Source organism: Falco peregrinus, chromosome 8 (genome assembly GCF_023634155.1).
Source record: "Falco peregrinus isolate bFalPer1 chromosome 8, bFalPer1.pri, whole genome shotgun sequence".
Taxonomy (NCBI): domain Eukaryota; kingdom Metazoa; phylum Chordata; class Aves; order Falconiformes; family Falconidae; genus Falco; species Falco peregrinus.
In genome coordinates, this window is record NC_073728.1 from 28768792 (window position 1) to 28790676 (window position 21885).

General features: G+C 39.9%; 1 protein-coding gene across 2 annotated transcripts in view; it reads right to left on the minus strand.

The window, feature by feature from the left end:
* Positions 1–21885, minus strand: part of CNTNAP5 (contactin associated protein family member 5) — a 296701-nt gene that overhangs the window by 85177 nt on the left and 189639 nt on the right. For both annotated transcript variants that reach the window (XR_008748523.1, XM_055812801.1), the window contains exons 12-13: positions 14984–15103; positions 2452–2652 (exon numbers count right to left, since the gene is read on the minus strand). Coding sequence is in view for 1 of the 2 variants with exons in the window: in XM_055812801.1 (XP_055668776.1) it covers positions 2452–2652; positions 14984–15103 (321 nt within the window). In the remaining variant the exon portion in view is untranslated. The remainder of the gene's footprint in view (positions 1–2451; positions 2653–14983; positions 15104–21885) is intronic.

Here is a 21885-nt window from a genome sequence, read left to right on the forward strand (position 1 = left end):
AAGTATTAAGGAGTGGTGGTAGGCAGCAAGCTGGATTAGGTTGCAATGTTTCCTGCTGGCCTATGAATGCGGCATTGTCATCAATACATGTGCATTGTATACTGACTTCTGAAGGAGATCCACAGTGTGGTTCATTAACCGTAATTACACATCATGATACCCTGGCAACAGAGAGAGTACACTGTGCTTCAGACATCCAAAAGCCTAGGCCGAATCAAGAAACAAAATGCAAAAGTTCCAATTTTTGTTCTGTTGCTCTGGCCCCAATTCTCCATCCCGTTGCTTCTGCACATAAACACCACAGGTGAGAATCTTCCACGGTGTGTCCAGAAAAACACCCTAGGGTTATTGTCACTTGTGGTTCGTCTTCATGTTTAGGAATGTAAATTCTTCAGATCTTAGAGCTCTTCAAGACACCTACAGTGTTCGTCACCACTGGGTCTCTAGGCTCTTCTCTAATACAGCAGCACTTCACCTCAAACGAATATCAATTGAGTTATTTAAGGCTTTGGGGGAAAAGATGTTCTTCTATCGTTTAAAAACACTTAATATTCAGCTAAGAACAAATTGTTACCCATATCTTGCCATTTCAAGAACTCAAATGATTTATTTTTAAGCATGTTCCACATCTTGCCAAACTTACAGCCTTAGGCTATTGAAAAAGTTCAGGATGAAAAAATTGAAAGTGTAATTAAAAATCATATAAAAGGAAGAAAAAAAGAGGAAAAACTGATGTTATCTGCCACACACAGAGCACTGGATGGCAATTCCCGCCCCCCCCGCCCCCGATTTAACAGCTGGAGTTGTACTAAAGAGTTATGAGTTGTGCAATTATTGTGTGGTCAACTGTCAGGACTACAGTGGCACTGCAGCAGCTGCAAGGGAGCAAGCTGAGCTGCTGGACACTGCCCCTGTGTCCTCCCCCTTGAGCAGTCAGTCTCACAACTTAGGTCCTGGACAAATGGAGAAGCTGCCTGTCAGGAATTGCATTAGCCAGTCTTCCAGTTGGTAGATAGCTTTCACCCTGAAGACGGATAGTTTATATACTTCCAATATACACAAGATTATCACTATTTTTTCATTTCTTTTTATTAATGGACAAATGTGTTTGGAACCTTTAGAAGCATCCCATGCTTTATAAAGGCACCACGTACAACAGGTATCTCAAAATGTACACATAGTCTACTTCTCTGGATATGCGTGACCAAGTACCTCACAGAATTGTGTAAACACATGCAGGCCTGCTCTACCATTGTGGCCTTCATCCTCAAAAACACAATTTGGAAATAATCGCTGTGTGATTATATCCTTAAAACATGTCAAGTATGGTGTGGGGTGCAGAAGCCAGAAACACTGGAAGTATTTTTAAGACATTAGTTCCCCTTCTTTATGAGCACTTATGCCTGCGTTTTGTTTTCCCTTTGTGCTCTACCCTGGATGCTGATACTAACATTTCATTCTTTAAAAAAATATTAGCAATACAAGCAGGTTTTGGTTGGTAAATTCTGATGATAACAAAAGACGTAATTCACAGGTTTTAAAAAACAACTGACTATAAGGCATCTGATTACTGCTTCCATAAATATTCAGTGCTACAGTAATGTTGCTGGAACCAGGCAGGTTTTTGATACATCTCATTTGGCAATGTATTTTTGACACAATAGGAACTCCCATTGCAAGCTCCCCTTAAGGCTTTCCACGAGATTTCTTCTAACCTACCAACAAATTTAGGAGTTGTTAACATCAAAGAATCACTAGGGCCATCCAGACATTTCAAATAACCAGATGAGACCTTGAAGAGATCCAGAAGCCTGCTGCTGTTAATGTCATTCATCCCTCTGGATAAGCAAACACAAAATCCTGACGCCAAGAGAGAATCAAGTGGAAGACAGCTACTCTGAGTAGCCACTGGAAATTTGGTACCTCAAAGAGATATAAATCTATCAGACCGTCTGCTTTCTTGTTGCTGCTACATTAAGTCAGGGCAAAACACTTTTTCCTTCTATCACGAGGGGAAAATTAGTTTTGCCCCAGAAACTGTACTACCAAGCAACTTAAACATCACATTCAGGGTACACCCCTCCTCTCTCCAGAAACACCATAGGTCTGGAGAAATCTAGATGATTTCTATCTTTAACATACAATTAAACATATCCATTTACCATCAGCTAAATACAGCTTTTGTGGTTTCTAAGTAGTACTTTCCATAGTAGAAGCTTTCAGAGCCTTTGTATGCATGAACTTACAGATATTCCCCCACAGAGCTCTAGACATTTTATATTAGAGGACAGGCACTGCACAGTGGTATCCAAGAGGGTAAAAGGCTTTTCACTCTATTCTGTATTACTACTGTTAATTTTGGGTCTTTTTCTCCTCAGTCACAGGGCAGCCTGTATCTGCTGTATAATCATTAAGAGTTAACAAGACAAGATTTGGGATCATGGCACTTACTTGGGGTATTCAGGAGACGTGCCTTTTTGCAGTGGTAGGCTGCCTCCTGTTCGCAGTACTCTGCACTGTTTATCATGGCTTCAAGCTGCTCTGCACTGCTGTTGTAGTTAAAGGACATGGTGTACGGCTTCTCCGGATCAGCTCCTTGGACTCTGGTTAGCCCTGTGTTGTTGTGCTGCACTGCAGTCCAGATCTTGTCTTCTGTTAAATGAAAAAGGATTGAACAGGAAGTTAAGAGCAAAAAACTTGCAACAAGCAGGGAACGAAAACCGCATGGGAGAGAGCATCAGCAGGACCCCGGGCTCTGAAGTGGTCACTCTGTGATGATGACTTATTACAAGTCGGTGTAACACAGAGATGTTTCTCCCTGAACCACCTCTAGCAAACACTACAGAGCCTGCTGAGCAAGACAGAAACTACAAGCTTCCTGGGAAACATGGGAGATCTTTGGCATCTTCTATTGCCAGGTATCTAAAGAAGATTTACATTTCAGCTGGCTTTGGCCCAGAGAGAAAAGACATAATAATATGGTTCATGGGTTTTTTGCAAGCATAGCTCTTTGGGAGAGCACAGCCCACACTGTTGTAACAACAAACGGTAGTGGAGAACTGTGGCTGATGAGCTTGTACAAACTCACCACAAACTCTTGCCAGAAAGTTAAAACTGAGAGTATGTTCTTACTGACCAGTTGGAAGTCAGATCACTCATTTTACTCAGTTCTCAGATTTTTCTACATATAAGTTGAGTGATGTCTGGTTTGGATGATGGTGCAGAACAACATAAGATGCAGCATCTCTAGTACCTGTGAATGTTGTTGCTTTTCCACGCTGGGGAGCCCATTCTCATCTCCTTCATTGCATTTACTGGCAGAGCAAGGGATTTCATAGGTGACAGAAAGCAGAACCTGAGCTTAAGCACAACCTGCATCATAACAACTCAGCTCATGACCAGCATTGGAGTTGGCATGACGAGGAGAACATCACAATTAGAAGCAATTATCTCAGCAGGGAGGCTGTTTCCCAGCTGGTTCTGGTGAGATAGCAACAGGCAAGATAAAAAGGACAGCCTGAATGGCCAATCTGCCAAGCTGACCTGGAGTAAAAGGCAAACTCTTTAATGAGGATTCACAGAAGTGAGCCCTGCATGTGCTTCACGATGTAAAGAGCCACATCCAGTAAATTCCCTCTTTATCAAAGACCCTGCTTGCCTAGGGAGGATATAAGATACTGACAGGGCAAAAATGTAAGGAAGTAAATGTTAACCATTTGATGAGAGGAAGATTTCAATCTCACTTGCAGAAACCTACTGACCGTTACAGAGAAAGAGTCAAGACCTAGAAAACAGATTCCTATTTTCTCTAGTCATGCTTTAACAGAAAAACCTTAGATAATGTTGAATCAGATCTTTTCTAAACCAAGCTTAAAAACTATGCATGTAAGTATTCTGGTTTTACCAGATTACCTGGTCTGAGTTCTTGCAGAGCATGAGCTTTCCAGCTACTCTGCAACAGAGTGGCATGACGAGGACAGTAGCTTTGCAGCCACTGCAATGCATTGCAGTTGAAGTATTTGTCATTGAGCTACAGATATCCCACAGACAACTTCACCAGAACTCTGATAGGTTAGCTAGTCTGAAAAGGACTGTCTGTGCAAAAACACTCAGATGATTTAATGGATTGTCATTATGGAGGCATTCAGGTGACAGGCAAGTAACAACCACCATCTGGAGATTATTTAAAGAGGTCTGTTCCAAGACCTGGCTGCAAGTTACAGAGAAATTATTCTCCCAGTAATGTATGGCATTAACTGTAAGGACAGTTTACTTAGAAAACCATACATTCACTCGCAACACTCTCATCATTTCTGTGATGGCAGACAGAAAGAGTTTGCTCATAGATCTGCAATTCTGTAGTTCTTACTGAGTGCAGGATACTGCTTGTGGATCCTTTGAGTTGGAGCTCAAAGAAACATTCCTGCAATGTGTATTAAACAAAAGCTAGATTAAAATTACAAGAAAAACTACAAACGTATTGCTTGTAGAATTTGCCCCAGTGGTTGTAGTCACAGTCAACACGGTAGCACAATACCCTGCACAGTCCTGCATCCATATTGCTTTCAACACAACATAATTCAATGACTTCATAACACACATCCTGTACATCTGAAAGTAGCGATTTTTATCAGCCGGAGTCTCTGTCTGTGTTTTGTTCTCTCAAGGATTAACATGAACAGAATGGGGTTTTCAGAAGCAGTTGCAACTGAGATAACCTTCCTCTCATGGAAGCTGGTAGAAGTTTAACCCCTGTCTTCACTGAAAAATCTACTAAAAAGACAAATATCAAATTGTTAAGTGAGCTGTAAAACCAAGAGATGATTGAACAAACTGGTTGCTGAAATTCTGGATGGGCAGTTATAAGCTCCTCCCCACAGAGAGTTATTAACATAATTTTGAGAAATCGCAATAAAATCAGTGCTCACAGAATGGCTACAGTGTTGCTCAGGATGTACAACAGCCTAACACTAGAGTTTCAGAGTGGTTACTAACACTTCTGTGCTTTCCAGGCTCTGTACTTACACACCAGGAAAGGTGCTGTGTGGGTACCTGAAAAGCCAGAAGCATCAAGATCTAGTAATTTAGTAGCAATGAAGGGTTACTAGGAAATGTTATTAAAAGTAGCATAGCATAAAACAGTCTCCCCAAGAAGTGTTGGAAATGTAATTAATTTACATGTTTGAAATGAGGTTGGGCAAGACATCAGCAAACATACTTTCAGCAACAAGCAATCATTAACAAGCATGTTGGACAGAATTCAACAGATCTTCCTTGTGATTGTTCATTAATTTTCAATGGTCTTGCTATCATTACAGCTGCACTTAGCTGTCCCCCTCAGATCTGAACTTCGACATTCAAGAAGTTCTTGCTTTTCTCCACAGGATCTTTTAGATACAAGAAGCTAAATGCATATTTTCCATCCTCTAGTTTGCAAAGATAAAGGAAAACCAAACATCTTTCTTTCTGTACTCAAAGCAATTGTCATTTAGCAAGTACAACAGAACAGAGAATTAAAAAAAGTAATAGCAGAAGGGAAGAACTTCAGAGTTACATTTCAGACATTTCCTAATCCACACATGCCTGATCTGTTATGCTTATTACTTTTACAGGTCAGACCTGTGCTTTGCTCATCACTTCAAAGATTCCCTCCATGCTCCATCTTTGAAGTAAAGATAACCACCCATAAAGCTTCTCAGAAAATATAGACGTGTGGCTCACGGATCTAGTGAAAGGAAAGTCACAGCCACCAGTAAGTATACCTCTTGGATGGCAAAAGCTACTGACACTCAAAACTTTGTTTCTTTTCCCTATACACAGTTGGTGTAGAAAAAGCACAGAGAAACACATCCTGTGCTACCTTTTTTAACAACAACAACAACGGTGATGAAATAGGCTTAAAAAACTTGGAGTCTGAAAGGAAGTCTTCAGATTAGGAGGGTGGCCCAATGCACAGCAGACGCAAGACTGCTTCTGTAGGTCAGAAAACGACACAAAAATAATCTTAGCCTTTCTTCTGAAACCCTCACTGTTCAGGTCAACTCCTGGGCTTTATTCAAACACCATTTTCTCCGCCTCAAACCCAGCAGCATTTAGAAAAAGATCATACTAGTTTCTTAAATTCACATGCACAAGTTTACCTAAGCCTGCTCCCAGAATATGGCTGCCTGCCTCAGAATGAGGGCAAGGAATTATACCCTTGCCGTTCAATCAGTGTGTACTCTGAAGCCTACTGACAACAATCCGGGAGCTTGCATTGCAGCTGTGCTTCCGGACCTATGTAAGAAATGCTGTTGCAATCTGGACATGAACAGACCACTACAGCTATAAAGCGGTGCAACGGCTGTCTGCAGCTTAGCTCCATGACTCACATCGCTCTTTGCAGAGGCGCACCTCTGCACGGAAGATGCCTGTGGCTTTTGAAAATGGGGTTTCAAATAATGTTCTTATTTTACAATAAGAGGATTGCTGTTCTGGTTTTGGTTTGGGGTTGGTTTTTTCAATATGTATTCTTTTTGTTTTCTTTTCATCATATTTTTAGATAGTGACACTGTAAACACAGATCCAACCAAAAGTTGAGTGCCACTAGCTCCTTCTAGCCATTTCCATATCTGAAAGCTGTTAAACTAGGCAGACAAGGCCCTCCTTTCCTTTATTTGAACAAAGAAGTTATCATTATCTTTTTACGTCTGCCCATACTATGTGGTTTTTTCCTGTTTACTCAATTTAATGAGCTCTCCCTGCACTTGTGAATTTACAATGAGAGTGAAAAAACTGTTCTCCAGGCAAAGGTCACCGTTTATTTTTACCTTCCATTATTCCACTTTATTATTTTATTACTTTCTCAGCTTGGTAAAATTTCAAACCACACACAAGCTGAAAGTCATTCAAAACCCAGTAGGAGAGTGCAGCCATTTCTTTTACTGTATAACCCGGAACAGTTAAATGCAGCCTTTGAAAGCAGATTTCCTAAATGCTTGTTAAATTGTTCTATAATTCAAAGGTGACAATGCTTTAATTTCAGGGTAATGCTACAGCTTTATGACTTTGCAGTTTTATTTAATGGTCCAATTTTCTAGGATATTATGCTGCCTGTATTTGGTCCTAGGAGATGTTTTTACAGCACGGGACTGCAATGCATTCAGCATTTTAGACCCTCTGTTTAGCCTCACCCATAGTTCTATCACCTTACTGGAAGCCTTCAAGTTGCTTTTGATGGCACACAAATTAAATTGTGGGAAATTAGAGCAGCTGGAAAACTGGCTTTCTATGAGTTCTGTATTGTCTAATTCTCATTTTTATTCTTCAGTTTGAAATATCTCTGTGGAGCACATTTCACCTATACAAACTGCATCACTCCTTTGTGATTTAGGTTTGTCACAGAACAAGATTATTCAGAATGATTAAATTGCCGACAAGCCAAACATACGGTAAATGCTACATGAGAGAGAGAAAAATCGCTCTGAGAGCTCATATGATGCATTTGTTTCATGGTGCTCTACACTGAATGCCAAATATTGTCCTGAAATCTAAACCTGTAACTACAGGAACAACCACACAAAAGACACTCTCTTCCTTGAACACTCTATTGTTTTAAGCTGCAGTGACAGTTTAACTCAGCTGCTCTAAACATACACCCCTCAAAGAATATGAAGACAATTTCCTATCGCACACAGCTTTAACTCACTGACTCCAAGGAAATGTTTTCCAAGTATCCTGTGAAATCCACCCATTATTTTATTATTATTAATATTATTATTATTGTTGTTGTTGTTTCCTATCTAGCTTTTTTTTTTCCCCTGCTGGCTGACCGAGCAATACATGCTTTTGGTTTGTGCTCATCAGCCTCCTCCTGATTCAGCCACTTCCAGCCAGTGCAGAAGTACCACGATGCATTTCCATGGAAACAAGTCTGGGGGGTTCCTGTCCCCCCAGCCCTGCACACAGCCCACTCTCTGGTGGCACTGGCAGATTGCACCTGCCAGCGTGCATTCCTCAGAGATGCCCATACCTGGTATTGTTCTCTGTCTGTACATCCTCCCTGGTAGTCAGTAGCTGGCACCAGGAAAGCACCACATACCCAGCTCCACAGACATGATGCCCCAGGTCTGGCAGAGAAGGTAAAGCTGGGTTCCCAACTCTCTTACCCTCCAGGCATGAAGTTTGCCCACTGAGCCCAATGTTTGAGGTGTCTCTGTCAGCAGAATGACAGTGCCAGGCAGCTCTGATGGATGAGAACGAAATACCTCTTCTATGATCCCTTGTACCCTCATTCCCTGGGTTGTGCTGAAGCCCAGAGATGGTAAACTATTATCCTGCCAGCCTACTTCTTGGTGATCCTCCATTTCTGCATTTCCTCTCACACAGAGTATCCACAACAAACAGTGAGAAATATTCCTCTGCAAAAATTGAAGCAGTAGTCTCTGAACTACTTCCTAGTGCAAAATGAACACTCATTTACTGTGCTCACACCTCACTTGTGACAACAGTGCAGTCCTCTCTGACTCAGTGTCCTTCATCTAAGGTGAGTTTTGAGACACTCAACATAATCACTTTTCATATGCCTTGTGACAGCTCAGACATCTGCACGAGCCTGCCAGACAAGAAACGGAGCCCAGAGAAGACCTGCCATTCTTCTGGTGCCACACCAGGAGGCTGGGCAGGACACCTGCAGGTTTCCAGCAAGGCACTAGACACCCAGTTCTGGGGCAAAATGGATCCACCCCTTGTAACTGAGATAGATGGAGTAACTTACAGAGAACCACAACTGACTTCCAACTTCTGAGCACTGCAAGTGTGGCAGGAGAGTGGTTAAGTTGAAGTAACCCTTGATTAAAAGGTAAAGGCTAGAGGAAAGTACCTACTGTCAGGTTCTTCTGTGATAAAACTTCCTTGGGGGCCTCCTGCAAGTGTGACAGTGAAGAAGATCTGCAGGACTTCTGCTGTGATGCTTATCAGAAACACAACCATTTCCCTGAAAACAGCAAGGCAGCTGTTGACAGTGCAATGCTTTTGGCACAATATAAGCACTTGTTTTTCATTTTATAAAGTTCTGGAATATTTAATGACAATTCAAACCAGAAAAGTATAAATTGCCAGAACTGTAGCGTGCCAAAAGACCTGTAGTGCTTGACGGGATAAACTATAAGTCTTTTAGAGCTGTCTTTAATGTAAACAGTAGGATATAATATGTAAAGGATTCCCATGCATTGCTTTCTCCAGTGATACAGTCAATCAGTTACAGAGAGGAAGTTGCAAGGTAGACTCTTTAAGAGAAAAAAAAAAATAAAAATAATCAAATAACAAACAAAGAAGGCACTCCAAACATTTCCTTAAGAAGTTCAAAGCTGTAAAATCTTCTCTAGCTCATTCTAAGAATCTCAGGGAGTTTCACCCCTCAAGTTCTTGTGCACAATTACATAGTTGCAGGTAGTAACACCAGAATTAAGGGCATGACCGCCGCCGCCTCCTTCTCCTCTCTGTGATTGTCTCAGCCTAACCAACGGCAGCCCTCTTCACCCGGGGGTCTGCCAGCTCCACAGGAACCGTGACAAGGGATGAATCACACGGTGGCTTCTCTATCAGTGTAATTGCTATACAAAATAAGAGGAGATGATTCCTTGTGGGAAATTGGATGAATAAATTATATAAGAAGATGAACTGAGATACTTGTGTGCAAACAAAGGGAAAGGTGGATGCTGTGTGGACAAGTAAAACCACCAGTTCCACAATTATTTGGGGAACGTCACTGGGGATCCCTACTGCAAATATTGAGGTCCAGCCAGCTCTGCTTTGCAGTAGTCCATCTCTGTTACTCTGGTCTGCTCCTGTTCACAGAAAAGTAAAGCTGAACCGCTACAGCATTTTCCTCAAATAGCTGACCAAATATCATACTGCAAGTGGGACTATTCAGACACTTAATGTATTTAGGTACTTCAGCTACAAACACAACTTGTATCTTCCTGAATTCAACCCTCTTTACATGCCATGGAATAGGTACTATATGAAAGAATAAAATCTTGGTCATTGTTAGCTGAATGAACAAATAGGCTAGAGGCAATTTATAAAAAATTGCAAGTATAATTTTGGCAATCTCCTTCACATCTTAGAATCCCTTACTTTGCCTGAGATCTAAATACAATTTCTATACAGTTATTTGAGATAGAGAAAATAAAGCTTTACTTTTTTTGCATCGGAACAATAGGCATTATTTTCATTTTGAGAGGAGACTGCAAACCAGAGATGATCCACAACAAGGAGAGACATATATTTTGTTCATTATTTATTTTTTCACTATGGTAGTTTCAAAACCAGATCTTGGAATAGCAGCAAGACCTGGGACAAGGACTCATTTTTCCCTAATCTGCACCTCTGGAAGAAAAAAAAGGGAAACTGTGTGAGGACTGGATAAATATCTAAGATAAAATTAAACATTGATCTTAGTCATGGCAATTTCTAAGCATTATTGATTTGATAGCCTAGGGTCTGCATACAGTAAAACAGCATCAGTAAAGTACAGTAACAGAATGACTCAACTGTATTGTAAGCAAATCTTTCAAATATCAAGGGTAAAATTTACTCTGGAGGAGATGAGGAAAGGTCATTACAAACACTTTCTGTACAGGGTAGCAAAACAAGTACATAGATGTAGATTGCATGTCTATAGACTTTACACTGGAGAATATGATTATTAGCATTTAAGTAGTACTCCAGACAGATCAATAGATTTCTAAGCAACAACAACAACAAAGAGAATAAACCTCACAATGATAGAAAGACTGCCAGACCAGAGTTTCAGAGGGTCCATTAGCCATTTTCTGTATTGATTGTTATAAGTCACTTCAGCAGGAAGTGAAGATTAATTAAACTGGGCTCATTATCAAACAATCAGCCTACAGGAAAAATTTCTTTCCTACCACTGTTGGTTGTTCATTACCCCGAAACATGATAGGATACATTTTCTCTGTACTTTATGCAAAACAGTGCGGGTATAGAGTACCCAGGTAAAGCAAGGAGACCTTGCATCTCCATCCAAACAAGGTTCACATTCCTGTGCAGGTGGCCCTGGAAACAGGCTATGTTCCCATGGCGCTTAACACAGTCATCCTAAATTAATAATCCCTGCAGATCCACACAAAACTTCATGGTGTTTCTCCCAGCATTCAGCTACATGTGATCATGGTTTGGGCACATACGACTAGTTCACTTCCATCACACACATGCACATTCAGTGCAGATTCCTCATTGTTTCCTAAAACTGGTGAGTTTCCCTGTGAAAGTGACTTTGCTTTGTGTATAATGGGCATATAAGGTGAAGAAAACATTACGTTAATAAGGTGCTATCTTATTTTTTTAATCTAGTTTTCAGTTTGTTGTCTTTGACTGTCATTGAGTTGTCTCTTTATTCCTATTGTAAGAAAATGCAAATTAACATCCTCTTCCTTCAATGTGGCCTATTCACTTTGGGTCTTCCCAACCTAAATAGCTCTGGATTATTTACTTTTAACCTCTTTTTGTGAAGATATCTTTCTATGTCTTTAATTAGGTACATGACTGTTCCTGACAACCTCCTTTTTCAACAACTTATTTTACTTTTACTAGAAATAAACATCTTTCGAGATAAGATCCTTTTATAGTGCTTCACACACACTTCCCTCTTCTTCACCAACTTCAATAATAGTATGTCATCTACAAATTTTGCCACCTTGCTTTTTCAGCCACTTCTCCAGACAATGAATAAATGTCTACCCACTCCAGTATCAGCAGACATCCTGTGGCACTCTACTGTTAAATTTCTTGCCATGCTGAAAATTGGGTTACTATTTTAAAATATTTCCCCTCTTTTTTTCTCCCCGCAAAGTTTCCCTTCCCTTATTTCTCTCTGCCTCTTTGTCTTTCTATGATTGTCCAACTCCCTTTCAACACACAACTGCAATGTCTTTGTTCCTTCAGAATTTTTCTTCAGCAAGTGGGCTGTTATATTTGACAGGCTGCAGAGAAGTCACTGAGACCATCGACACAACAAATTAACTTGTGATGTTGATACTTCCTATATCCGCACCACATATTGGATGCCTAGGATCAGACAGCAGTATGCAAGAAACCTGATGTTAATCTGCCATGGTTAATAACTGGCTACAAACAAGATTCCTATCTGTTCAATTAAACAGGTAAAAACTAGAAAGGATTTTAGACAAATGTAAATGAACATTAAGGAACAACACTCTTCTCTAAATGCCACGATGGTGCTCATTTCTGATGAACTGATTCCTTCCTTGAATTCAACCTTCACAGACTCAACACACTGTAATTCCCAGAAGCCATTAGCTCAACTGCACCTCTACTTTTAAAAGCACTAAATGAGTCATTTCCCCAGATTTTCCATTCCACCTTCAAATTCTTCAGCCTGGACACGATTTAGGCATAAAGAGATTACCACTTTTCGAACTGTATGCAAAAAAAACTGCCAGCCTGAGTAAAAGCAAAGTTTCATTTAGCCCAGGAACCCATCTTTGCCTTTGAGGGCAAACAGATACCCAGGGAAGTAAGGGAAGGCAAAAGGTGTTCCTGAAACTCATTCCCATTTCCCAGTGATCTTTGCCTTGCAGCTGCCTGTGTTGGGAACTGCAACTAAACTCCACATTTAATTGCACCATCTGAATCTATCAGACAAGACTGGGGCTTTTTCCAGCCTGTTTTTTCCCCTCTGTCAATACACTGGCCTCCTTCATGTCTGTGGTAGTAACTTTCAAGTTGAATTATTCATTGCATCAGGAAAAAGAAAACAAAACAACCCCACCCCACCCCCACCCCCACCCAAACAAATCCTGCTATCGATAAATTTAACTTTCCCTTAGCTCCTATATAATGGACAAGAATCAACCCTTATTTGCTTTTTCTATGCCACACATGACCTCCATGCTTTCCTGTGACAGTTCCATCCACCATCTTCCCATACCTGGAAGCCATCCACACTTCTGACCATCTATGTTTCTCCATTCACAGGAGGTGTGCTATGGATTTCTGTCACTGAACAGTAATGAGACTTTTTTTGTCTCTGTTCCTTCCATGTTCCTAATGTAACAACATAGAATTTCAGTTTTTTACTTTCCCTGAATATTGATACTTTCAGAAAACTATGCAGAAGCGTTACCTGAGAAGAGTAAGAAATTCAGAATCCATCCCTGTGTACATAAGGTTGAGTTATTTTTCCCATACTCTGCACTTAATCTATTACTGTAAACAATTTTTATCAGCATAACAATAACGTATGTTCCCAGAGAGAAAAGAAGTTCTTGTGATTAAGGCACCCAAACCATATTTAGATGATACAGAAGCATAACCCAATTGTACCTCAAATTCTCTGGACAACTGTAAAATAGTAATTTCTTTCTGTGTCTTGGTCCTCTTTTATGTGATAGGAATAATAGGAATGACAAATGACCTTCCCCTGCCTCAAATGAGACATCTAGGGGAAAAGAAGGAATATAAAAGTTTTCCAAGCTAGGAGGTTCTGCCAGTTTTCCCCACCTCCACTTTTCTAACCAAAATAAAATAAGAATGTCAGCAAGTTCATTATAGATTGAGAGAAAATCAGGTATATGCCTCCTGCATTTCTGCCAGATAAAATTTATTAGAAGAAAGCAGATGCTTTCTGCAAGGAGTTTGTCAAAAATCCTACTTCTTCAGCAGAGATAAAAAGCACTGACAATGTTTTGATCACACATATTTATATGATAAATAATAAAAATGAGCACATTTCCCATACTGGAGATCAAGGAAGGATATTCAGACAGAAAGGTGAAACTCCATTTCAATTCTTATGAGATTCAACAACAGTGAAGGAGACACATTTTATTAAATATTTGTTACACTTGAATAAAAAACCACGCTTAATAATTAACTGGTGTGCATTTAATTAACATAATGATTGAACAATTAAATAAAAATGAAAATTTAATTTGAGACATTTAGTGTACAAGGAGATTAAGGATAAAATACGAATATCCTGAGTCCTTAGTTTTCAGGACCGAGTGTTGAGGTGATATGTGACAAAGTAGCTCAACCAGAATTAGCAATTTAGAATGGGTAATAAAATATTCTTCCATCTGCACCTGGCCACAGAAAGCAAATAATGCCAAACAGGAGACAGTCTAGGAAATTTCCTCTCCACTTTAAAAATAAAAAGCAGAAAGGACACTTGTACCATTTACCCCAATCTGCAATATGGGCAATGTAACCTTGCATGACAGCCCTATATACAAAATAGGACTCACTTAAGGGGAAAAGTTGCCAGACAGGTATATTCATGTGAAACATTTTTATTTTAATACTACAAAACTTTAAGGTTGAAAAGCCTCAACCAATAGGTCACCTGGCCAGACTCTTGCTCCATTACCTGACACCCAATAGAGTCCCTCCTCCTAAGAGCATCATACCTTCTCCTCCATACAGATACCCAGGACAATCAAGGTTTATATTCTCTGGGACATCAAAGGCAACACACTCCTATGAGGGGAGGTATTCCTGCTTAAGTCAGACTGGAAGGGCTTACAGACATCTCAGTGCAAGGAGCTTAATAAACATTCCCAGATGTACTGCTCTAATAAAACAGAGAAACCTTTCAGTTACAAAAGGTTTGAATTCTAAGTTTCTACATCTTTAGTAAAAAACATAAACGTCTCATTAAAAGTTATGATAGCATGAAATACATCAGCAGTGCCCTTTATAAGGTGTGGATACCACTGTAAATACCACTCAGCAACAGTACAAGGTGAATACTTCAAACTCAGTTTAAAAATCACTTTTACATGGATCCTATATAAGGAAACATCTCAGGGTTGAACCTCAGCTGCTACGAGTTCTTTGCTTTTTCCCTGCTACTGAGCAGTATTAGTGACATGTCTATCATTGTACTACTAAGAAGACCACACAATCATATTAGAGCCAACCTAAAGCACCGAAGACAAAGTTAGGTCATTACCTGTTATATTGCAAAAAACGCGGAGTGGTTCAAGTGGTCCACTACCATCAGAATCGATGTAGAAGAAACCTGACGTCTTCCCTTGGTGTCGGTAAGCCTCACAAGATTGTTCATAGATAGCTTTAAAAGAGAGAAAGTGATCGTATCACAAAGAAGAAGAAAACAGACAGGCTCTTTATACATGAGTACTGCTTTAATCACTGTCATAACATAAACTGTTGGTTTGCTACTGATTGGCATGTGAAAAAGTTTACTGCATTTGGACTGGAGTCCATGCTCAAAAGTTGGCATGTCTTTAACTACTTACGTAACTGGATGTGAACTTTCAAATGTACCACCATCTAGTTGTGGAGTGATACATATATGCATCCACATAATGGTATTTCAAAGACATACATACACACACCCAAGTATACATGATCACTACCTAGGCATCTGCTCAAGTCTTGTCAACACAAATGACAGATAGCTTTGCCTGTCCTCAGCTTCCCTGCAGGATCCTTTTAACAGGCATCTATAGACCCCTACCACCATCTACCACCCAAATGAAAACAAGCCCTTGTCCCTAGCAGAAAAGCTCAGGCTCAGATATGGCCTCCATCCTGGGTGATATCTTTATGCTTCAGACCTATTTTTATACAATCATCTTTTTCTCTCTGCTTATCAATATTCATCTTTTGGAGGATCAGTGCCTGTGAAAATCCAAGTGGTAAATAAAACAAGCACAGCCAGCCACTAAGAACAAGAACAAGAGGAAAAACTCCCACGTGCCAGTGCAATTCCTTGTATTTGAGGCATGTTTTCAGGCAAGATATCATAAGTGTCACTTCACACAGGGCAAAGAGAAAACTCCCACAAGAAGGCAGTTAAGAGGTATCAGAAAGTTACAAGTGTGATCCTGGGTCTTGAACAACAGTAACCTTAAATCCCATTGCAGGAGGATTGATTTTTTTTCCACCTGCTTAAACACTTACTTGATTATACTGACAAGGTTATTCTCCGTAAGAGCTTATGATTGTTCAACTAATTGTCAGCAAATACAATAAAAGACACAGAATCACTTAGCAGATAGATCAAGACTTCCTTTTTTCTTCCTATGAGATGGAGTTATTTGGAGTTATTACCCCTAATCTTTAAGTAAGCTTTTCGGTGCTACCAGTAGCAGAAAACACCAATATATTTGGACAACATCTGGCTACTGGGAGGCCAAATCTATCTTTTTCTTATCCCCTAATTTTGAAAGCAGATTTAGCTGCTATTTGCACATTCAGACATCATTATACAGCAAACACAGGACTTACACAGACTGGGAGATATTCAGGGGAACTTGTGAATAACCCATATGTTAATCACTGCAAATCTTTCTTCCAGGTACCCTCAACTCTTCAGGCAGCAGAGCAGCACAATTAAACTTGACATGGCATAGTATCTGCTGTGTCTAGATTGTAAAGACAACTGCAAAGTTCCCAGTGCTTTTAATCTGGAAGGAACTGGAGATTTGCAAGCTGAGTGCAGGGATAGCACTTCCTTGCCACTTCTGAAATGCAGTCCCAGTGTTGCCAGCAGAAGCCAGCGACTGCTCTGCACCAGCAGGAATACTTCCTCATTCCCACTCCTGTGCAGGGATGGACTCATATCCCTCCTTTTCCCTCATTCCCTAAAAGTAGTTTCTGTAATGAAACAAATTTCAGAAAGGCTTAAATGGCCAGCCTGAAGTAGCCTTGTCTGACTATTACTCTGAAGAATGCTGTAAGACAGTTTATCATGCAGATTATAATGAAATTTGGACATTTCTTCACTTCTGCCAGCAAAATAGAACCACAGTTCTAGGGGCTCCGATTCCAAACTGACTATGAATTAAGAGTTTTGCCAGACAATCGCTTGTACCGCTCACCAGAATACGCTTTTCCCTTGTACATTTCTTTCCTGACCAGACATCTTTAGCAGGCAAAACATCACTAAGTACTAAATGTGCACAGCATTACCCTTCCCAGAGTTAAGAAGCTGCTTAAGGTATTCAGCACCTAGTGAGGCAGCACTTTAATTAGCATCCATCCTTTAATAATTAGAGTTAAGAAAGCTTCTTCTTTACAGTCCTTAGCCTGATGTAGAAAGCACTGTAGGAGTCCAGAAGATCTCTAAATTCCCGCTCTGATAGCTGGCCAAGAGTACATACTAATGCAAATAAAATGAAATCCCCTAAACCGGAACCTATTATTCCACTGTTCACAGCCTGAGGGTCTAACAGAGTCCCTCAGTTGCTGAAGTGCTGACAAAAGTAACTGGGGTATGGAGGGTCAGGAGAGGGACTGTAACAGGCGATTAAGTAAGCAATCAAGGAATCACGGTTTGATCAATTTGCAAACTTCTCAAACAGCAGTTCACTTAGTCAATTTGCTGTCATCATCATAATAGGGCACTTCATCTTGTCTCATTAGGGAATATGCCAGTTGCTTCCCCTGAATTGTTTGCTGAGTATTTTTGAAGACAAAGGATGGTGCAAAGGGTAGAGACTTAAAACTAGCATGTTGTCAGTGAACTGGCACAGTCAGAAACTCGTTCTTCATCACAAACTTTTTCTTACTCAGTGTTATGCTTCTTGACTGTCATTTTGGCTGGAGCCCAGATCTACTATTCTCGAATTAATAAGGAAAGATGTCAAGATTCAGCCATTAATAATGTGGGCAGATTGAAAGAAGGATGATCTACTCGCCTTTAGATGGCCCCTTTGTCATTGCATGTTTAGAAAAAAAAAAGGATGTGTAGGGCTGGAAATCAGGCTAGGAGTGCTCAACTAGTATAAATCTGAAAGGATGTACAAGCTTCAGTGAAACTACACTTATGTCTGCAAGAAGAAAATCCATCCTGGTATGTTTTCCTTTTGGTTAGGTGAGAATTCTAGCAGTGAATACTAGTGAGTATCAGAGTAAGTGGGGAAAGGCTACAAACCTCCAGCTCTAGCACATAAAACATATTCTAACTAACATGACTTAGAGAAAATCTGTTTTGGTGGACAGTTTATTCTGTAGCTGCATGCTGAAAGTTTCACATACCTGTATCTTAAGCATTTGGTACTGTATACTTCTAGACTAGATGGATCATTGCTTTTAGTTCTCTTTTTTGATATTTTATGCTGTATAATATATCCAGGAGAAAATTATATTTATTTTCCAGTCACTGGCAGATGCTCCCCCAGACGTTTCAAGTGCACCATCCATTCCCAGCTCTGCTCAACATATTTTCAGGCTGAGCCGATTCCTTGTTTCAGAATAACGTTATGTAATTCCATTCACTGGAAAAGGCCCTATTACTCCAGTGACAACAACCTGAAGCTGTCTTTATGGTTCAATGAAAGACAAGATGTCTTTGCAGTCATTCTTTTCTTTATGCAATCAGAAATATCATACAAAAGTAAAAGCCAACAGTCAACTGTGACTCTGAAGACCCCAGAGCCTTAACTTTGAAAACCACCTTCATATTTATGTTCTATTTTGTGCCAGACTTCTCTGATGTAGATGGAGCTGTAGGAAACTGTTATTGTAGTCATCATTAATGGGTCATGAACCATTTATGCATGTAATAGGGCTTCACTCTCAAAAACCAAGCAGCATGTGCAATTACAGAACTGTTGACAAATGCATACATCTTAATGTCAACACTTGCAGTAGCTACGCTTTTTTAATAAAGGAGAGGCATTTGTCAGTTCATTCAGAGTAGAACACATCGACAACTTTCAAGCATTATTTTAAAATTAAAAAATAAAAAATGCATATAAAAATAGTGATTTTATTCCTTTCTGTGAAGAATTTTAAAACTGTTTATACTTTCACTCCTTCAAGTTTGTTGTCAAATTTTAAAGTGTTCACTAAAATGGGAACAAAGCAACAAAAATAATGTTCTTTATAGGCTGTACATACAAAGCCTGTTTTCTTAATAAAATACTTACTCAAGCACTTTTTGAAAACAATTTTAAAAATGAAACCGCTAAGTTATCTTTTGTCTCAAAGAAGAAATATCAGTTTTCCTTCTTTTAACCCTCCCACAGCTTTTTGGGACTAGTTTTTACTTATACCAGCCACTGAAAATAAAATGATAGTTTCCAGCAAGATTTGTTTCACTGAGCTAGAAACACCAAAAATCACAGTTTACAACGTCCAGCCCTGGTCCATTTCCTCAAGCCCTTTTGGGAACGAGCTGCACTGCCATGCAGCAATAGCTCTGCAGTTCCTGCCACCAAGTTCCCATCAGGATGAAACTGTTTTCCTCACAGAGTTGCATTGCGCTAGTGCTCAACAGAAAGAGATGTCAGTAGTGCATGTGAATCCATCCTACCCCTCTGCAAGTATGTCTTGGACCTCACAGTCAGGTATGGCAGGTAAAAGCATTACAGTAAACTACAGCACAAGGCAAAATCCAAAGTGTAAAATCTGTCACAGGGGCACAGTTTGGCTGATGTGCTATTTCTGGGAACAGTGGCTGACCCAGGAAGACAAAACAAGAAACAGCTTGACTCCAAGGTCCTAGATTTAGTAATGGAAACTGGACATCAGAAATTTCTTTGTCTTTTATTGCCTTTTTTCTCCCCCCCTCCCCCTTCTTTCTTTTCTTCCCCCCCATCACTTTTAAGCTTTAACATTGGACCCTGTGCTGACATTTTTGTAGTGCCCTTTAAGGAATTTTTTTAAAGGCTACAGCTGTGCTTCGCAAAGAAATTTTAAATCCTGCCAGAGCTAGCTACTGAAACTGATGCAGCCTGAGCGCCCCGTTCTTCATACCAAGAGCTGCTTCCCTAAATATGCCACGTGCTCCTGCCTCCCCGCTAGGATGGGCTGTGCTGGTGGTGCTCAGGCATGCACAATACTGACAGAGTTCAAGAAATCTGTCTCCCAACCCCTTATAATCCTCTGTGAAAAACAGATAGCCAATTTCTCCTTCAGGTATCTCTTTCAGCCTTAAGTATCTCAGATTAAACCAGCTTTTCAGATCAACTCGTCATCCCATCAGAGCATTCATTTTGAACACTGCTTTACTCACGGATCATAATGGCCATCTTTTCCTTTAGCTCTCACTTCTCATCTTCCCAGGCGCTTAAGAAATGGTTTGTCAAACTTTGATCAGCATTTATAAAATAAACACTTAATCCCCAGAGACAGATCAACATCATCCAATTCTACATGTTCTCTTACATCTCCTGGGATATAAAGATTCAGAAACTCAAAAATCAAAATTATGGATCTGAAACATACACATCCCATATTTTCTCAAGCCACACACACTATGTCCCTACAGAAGCATTGTAGCAAAACTATACATATGCACTTCGACTGATCAAGGTTCAAGCCATAGATCCATGATACAGACTTCAGTGCTAGAAAGGCATCGAGAGATTTTAATATCATTATAATAACCAATTTTGACCTTTTGTGTAAAATCAACTACAGAATTTCATTTTGCAATTTCTGCACCATGACCCTCGTGGTTGCTCAGCCAGAGCACATACAGTAGCTCTCTGCACCCAACAGTCCAGTCCGACAGGGCTGGGATCCCTCTTAGCTTGGCTGATCGGAACTTCAGCCTTGATTCAATATGCTACAAGAGCCTGAAAAGTTTTAAATATGAGCAGTTTCATCACTGTTCAGCTCTATGAAGTATCTTGAAGCTGTTAATCCAACTGTTTTAACTACAGTCCTTAAACCAGAAGAGATTGTATCCCTGCCACAGCTGAAATCTTTAACAGCACATGGCTGAGCATAAACATTTGCAAGGTCAAACTTCCATTGTTTCCAATTAAACATCTTTATATTCAGTTTTTCACTGACTACCAGTTACTATATTGGCTTTTGGCTTCCAATCATACCTTTGCCCTAACCAGTTCACCTGCAGTCTCCATCATAGCCTTTGCTAAGCTCACTCTGTTATTGGTGAGCTCCCTGGAAGATAAGCCTTCAGCTGGCCTCAGTTTTCCCAAGTACATAACTCTGTTTCCTTTGCCCCCATGTTCCTAACTTATAAAACCTCTCCTCTCTCTCAGACTACTTTAATCTTAAATTTTCACCTCCAGTTCTATTTCTGCTAAAAAAAAAAATAAATAAAAAAATTACTGTGCTTTATGCAAAGAATTGAACTTATGTGAATAATCCCCAGGGAGCAACATATTCAAAGCCCCCTCTCTTTAATGGATAAATGAACTTGCTAGCCACCCAGTAAGACACATCCCTTACCTATATTTAAAATAGCACTGGCTATTGGACTCAATGCAAAGGTTACAGGGATACCCAGACTTCAGCTTCGCTACTGGGAGACCAGGCAAGGTAAAGCTCTCTCCTGTCCACCCAGCAGTGCGTTACTTACAACAAGGAGCATAAACTGCAAATCAAAAGCAATTGTTTGTTTGTTTTATCTGCAAACTCAGTGCTTTTCAAATTTAATGGACGCCAAGATAACCTTCCTCAAAAAATTCATATTAAATAAAAATAAACCTTAACATTCTCAAGATTTCTTTCCTACTGTACTTCTGATTACTCTGGAAATTGGTCACACATATTTCATTGCAAATAATCTGAGCTGGAGACTCAGAATTTGAGCTGCGCTAGTTATGATTACCAAAATAATTACTGTAGTATTGCTGTTTCTAGATTGGATTCTCATAATCTAATAAAAGTAGCTGATAATTTTTAATTTCTCAGGGGAGATAACATTTTACAATGATATAATAAATAAAATACATTAGAGACCTAAAAACTTTAATTCTTGATTTCACTGGGAGGTGTTGACACTCTCCACTCCCCAGTTAAAATGTAGCCATGAGATACATGTTGCTTTTACAACCTCGAAATAATTGCACAGTCATGAAAACTTGTAGGCAGAACACTTACTGTCAGATCGTTTGGGACTCATTTAAG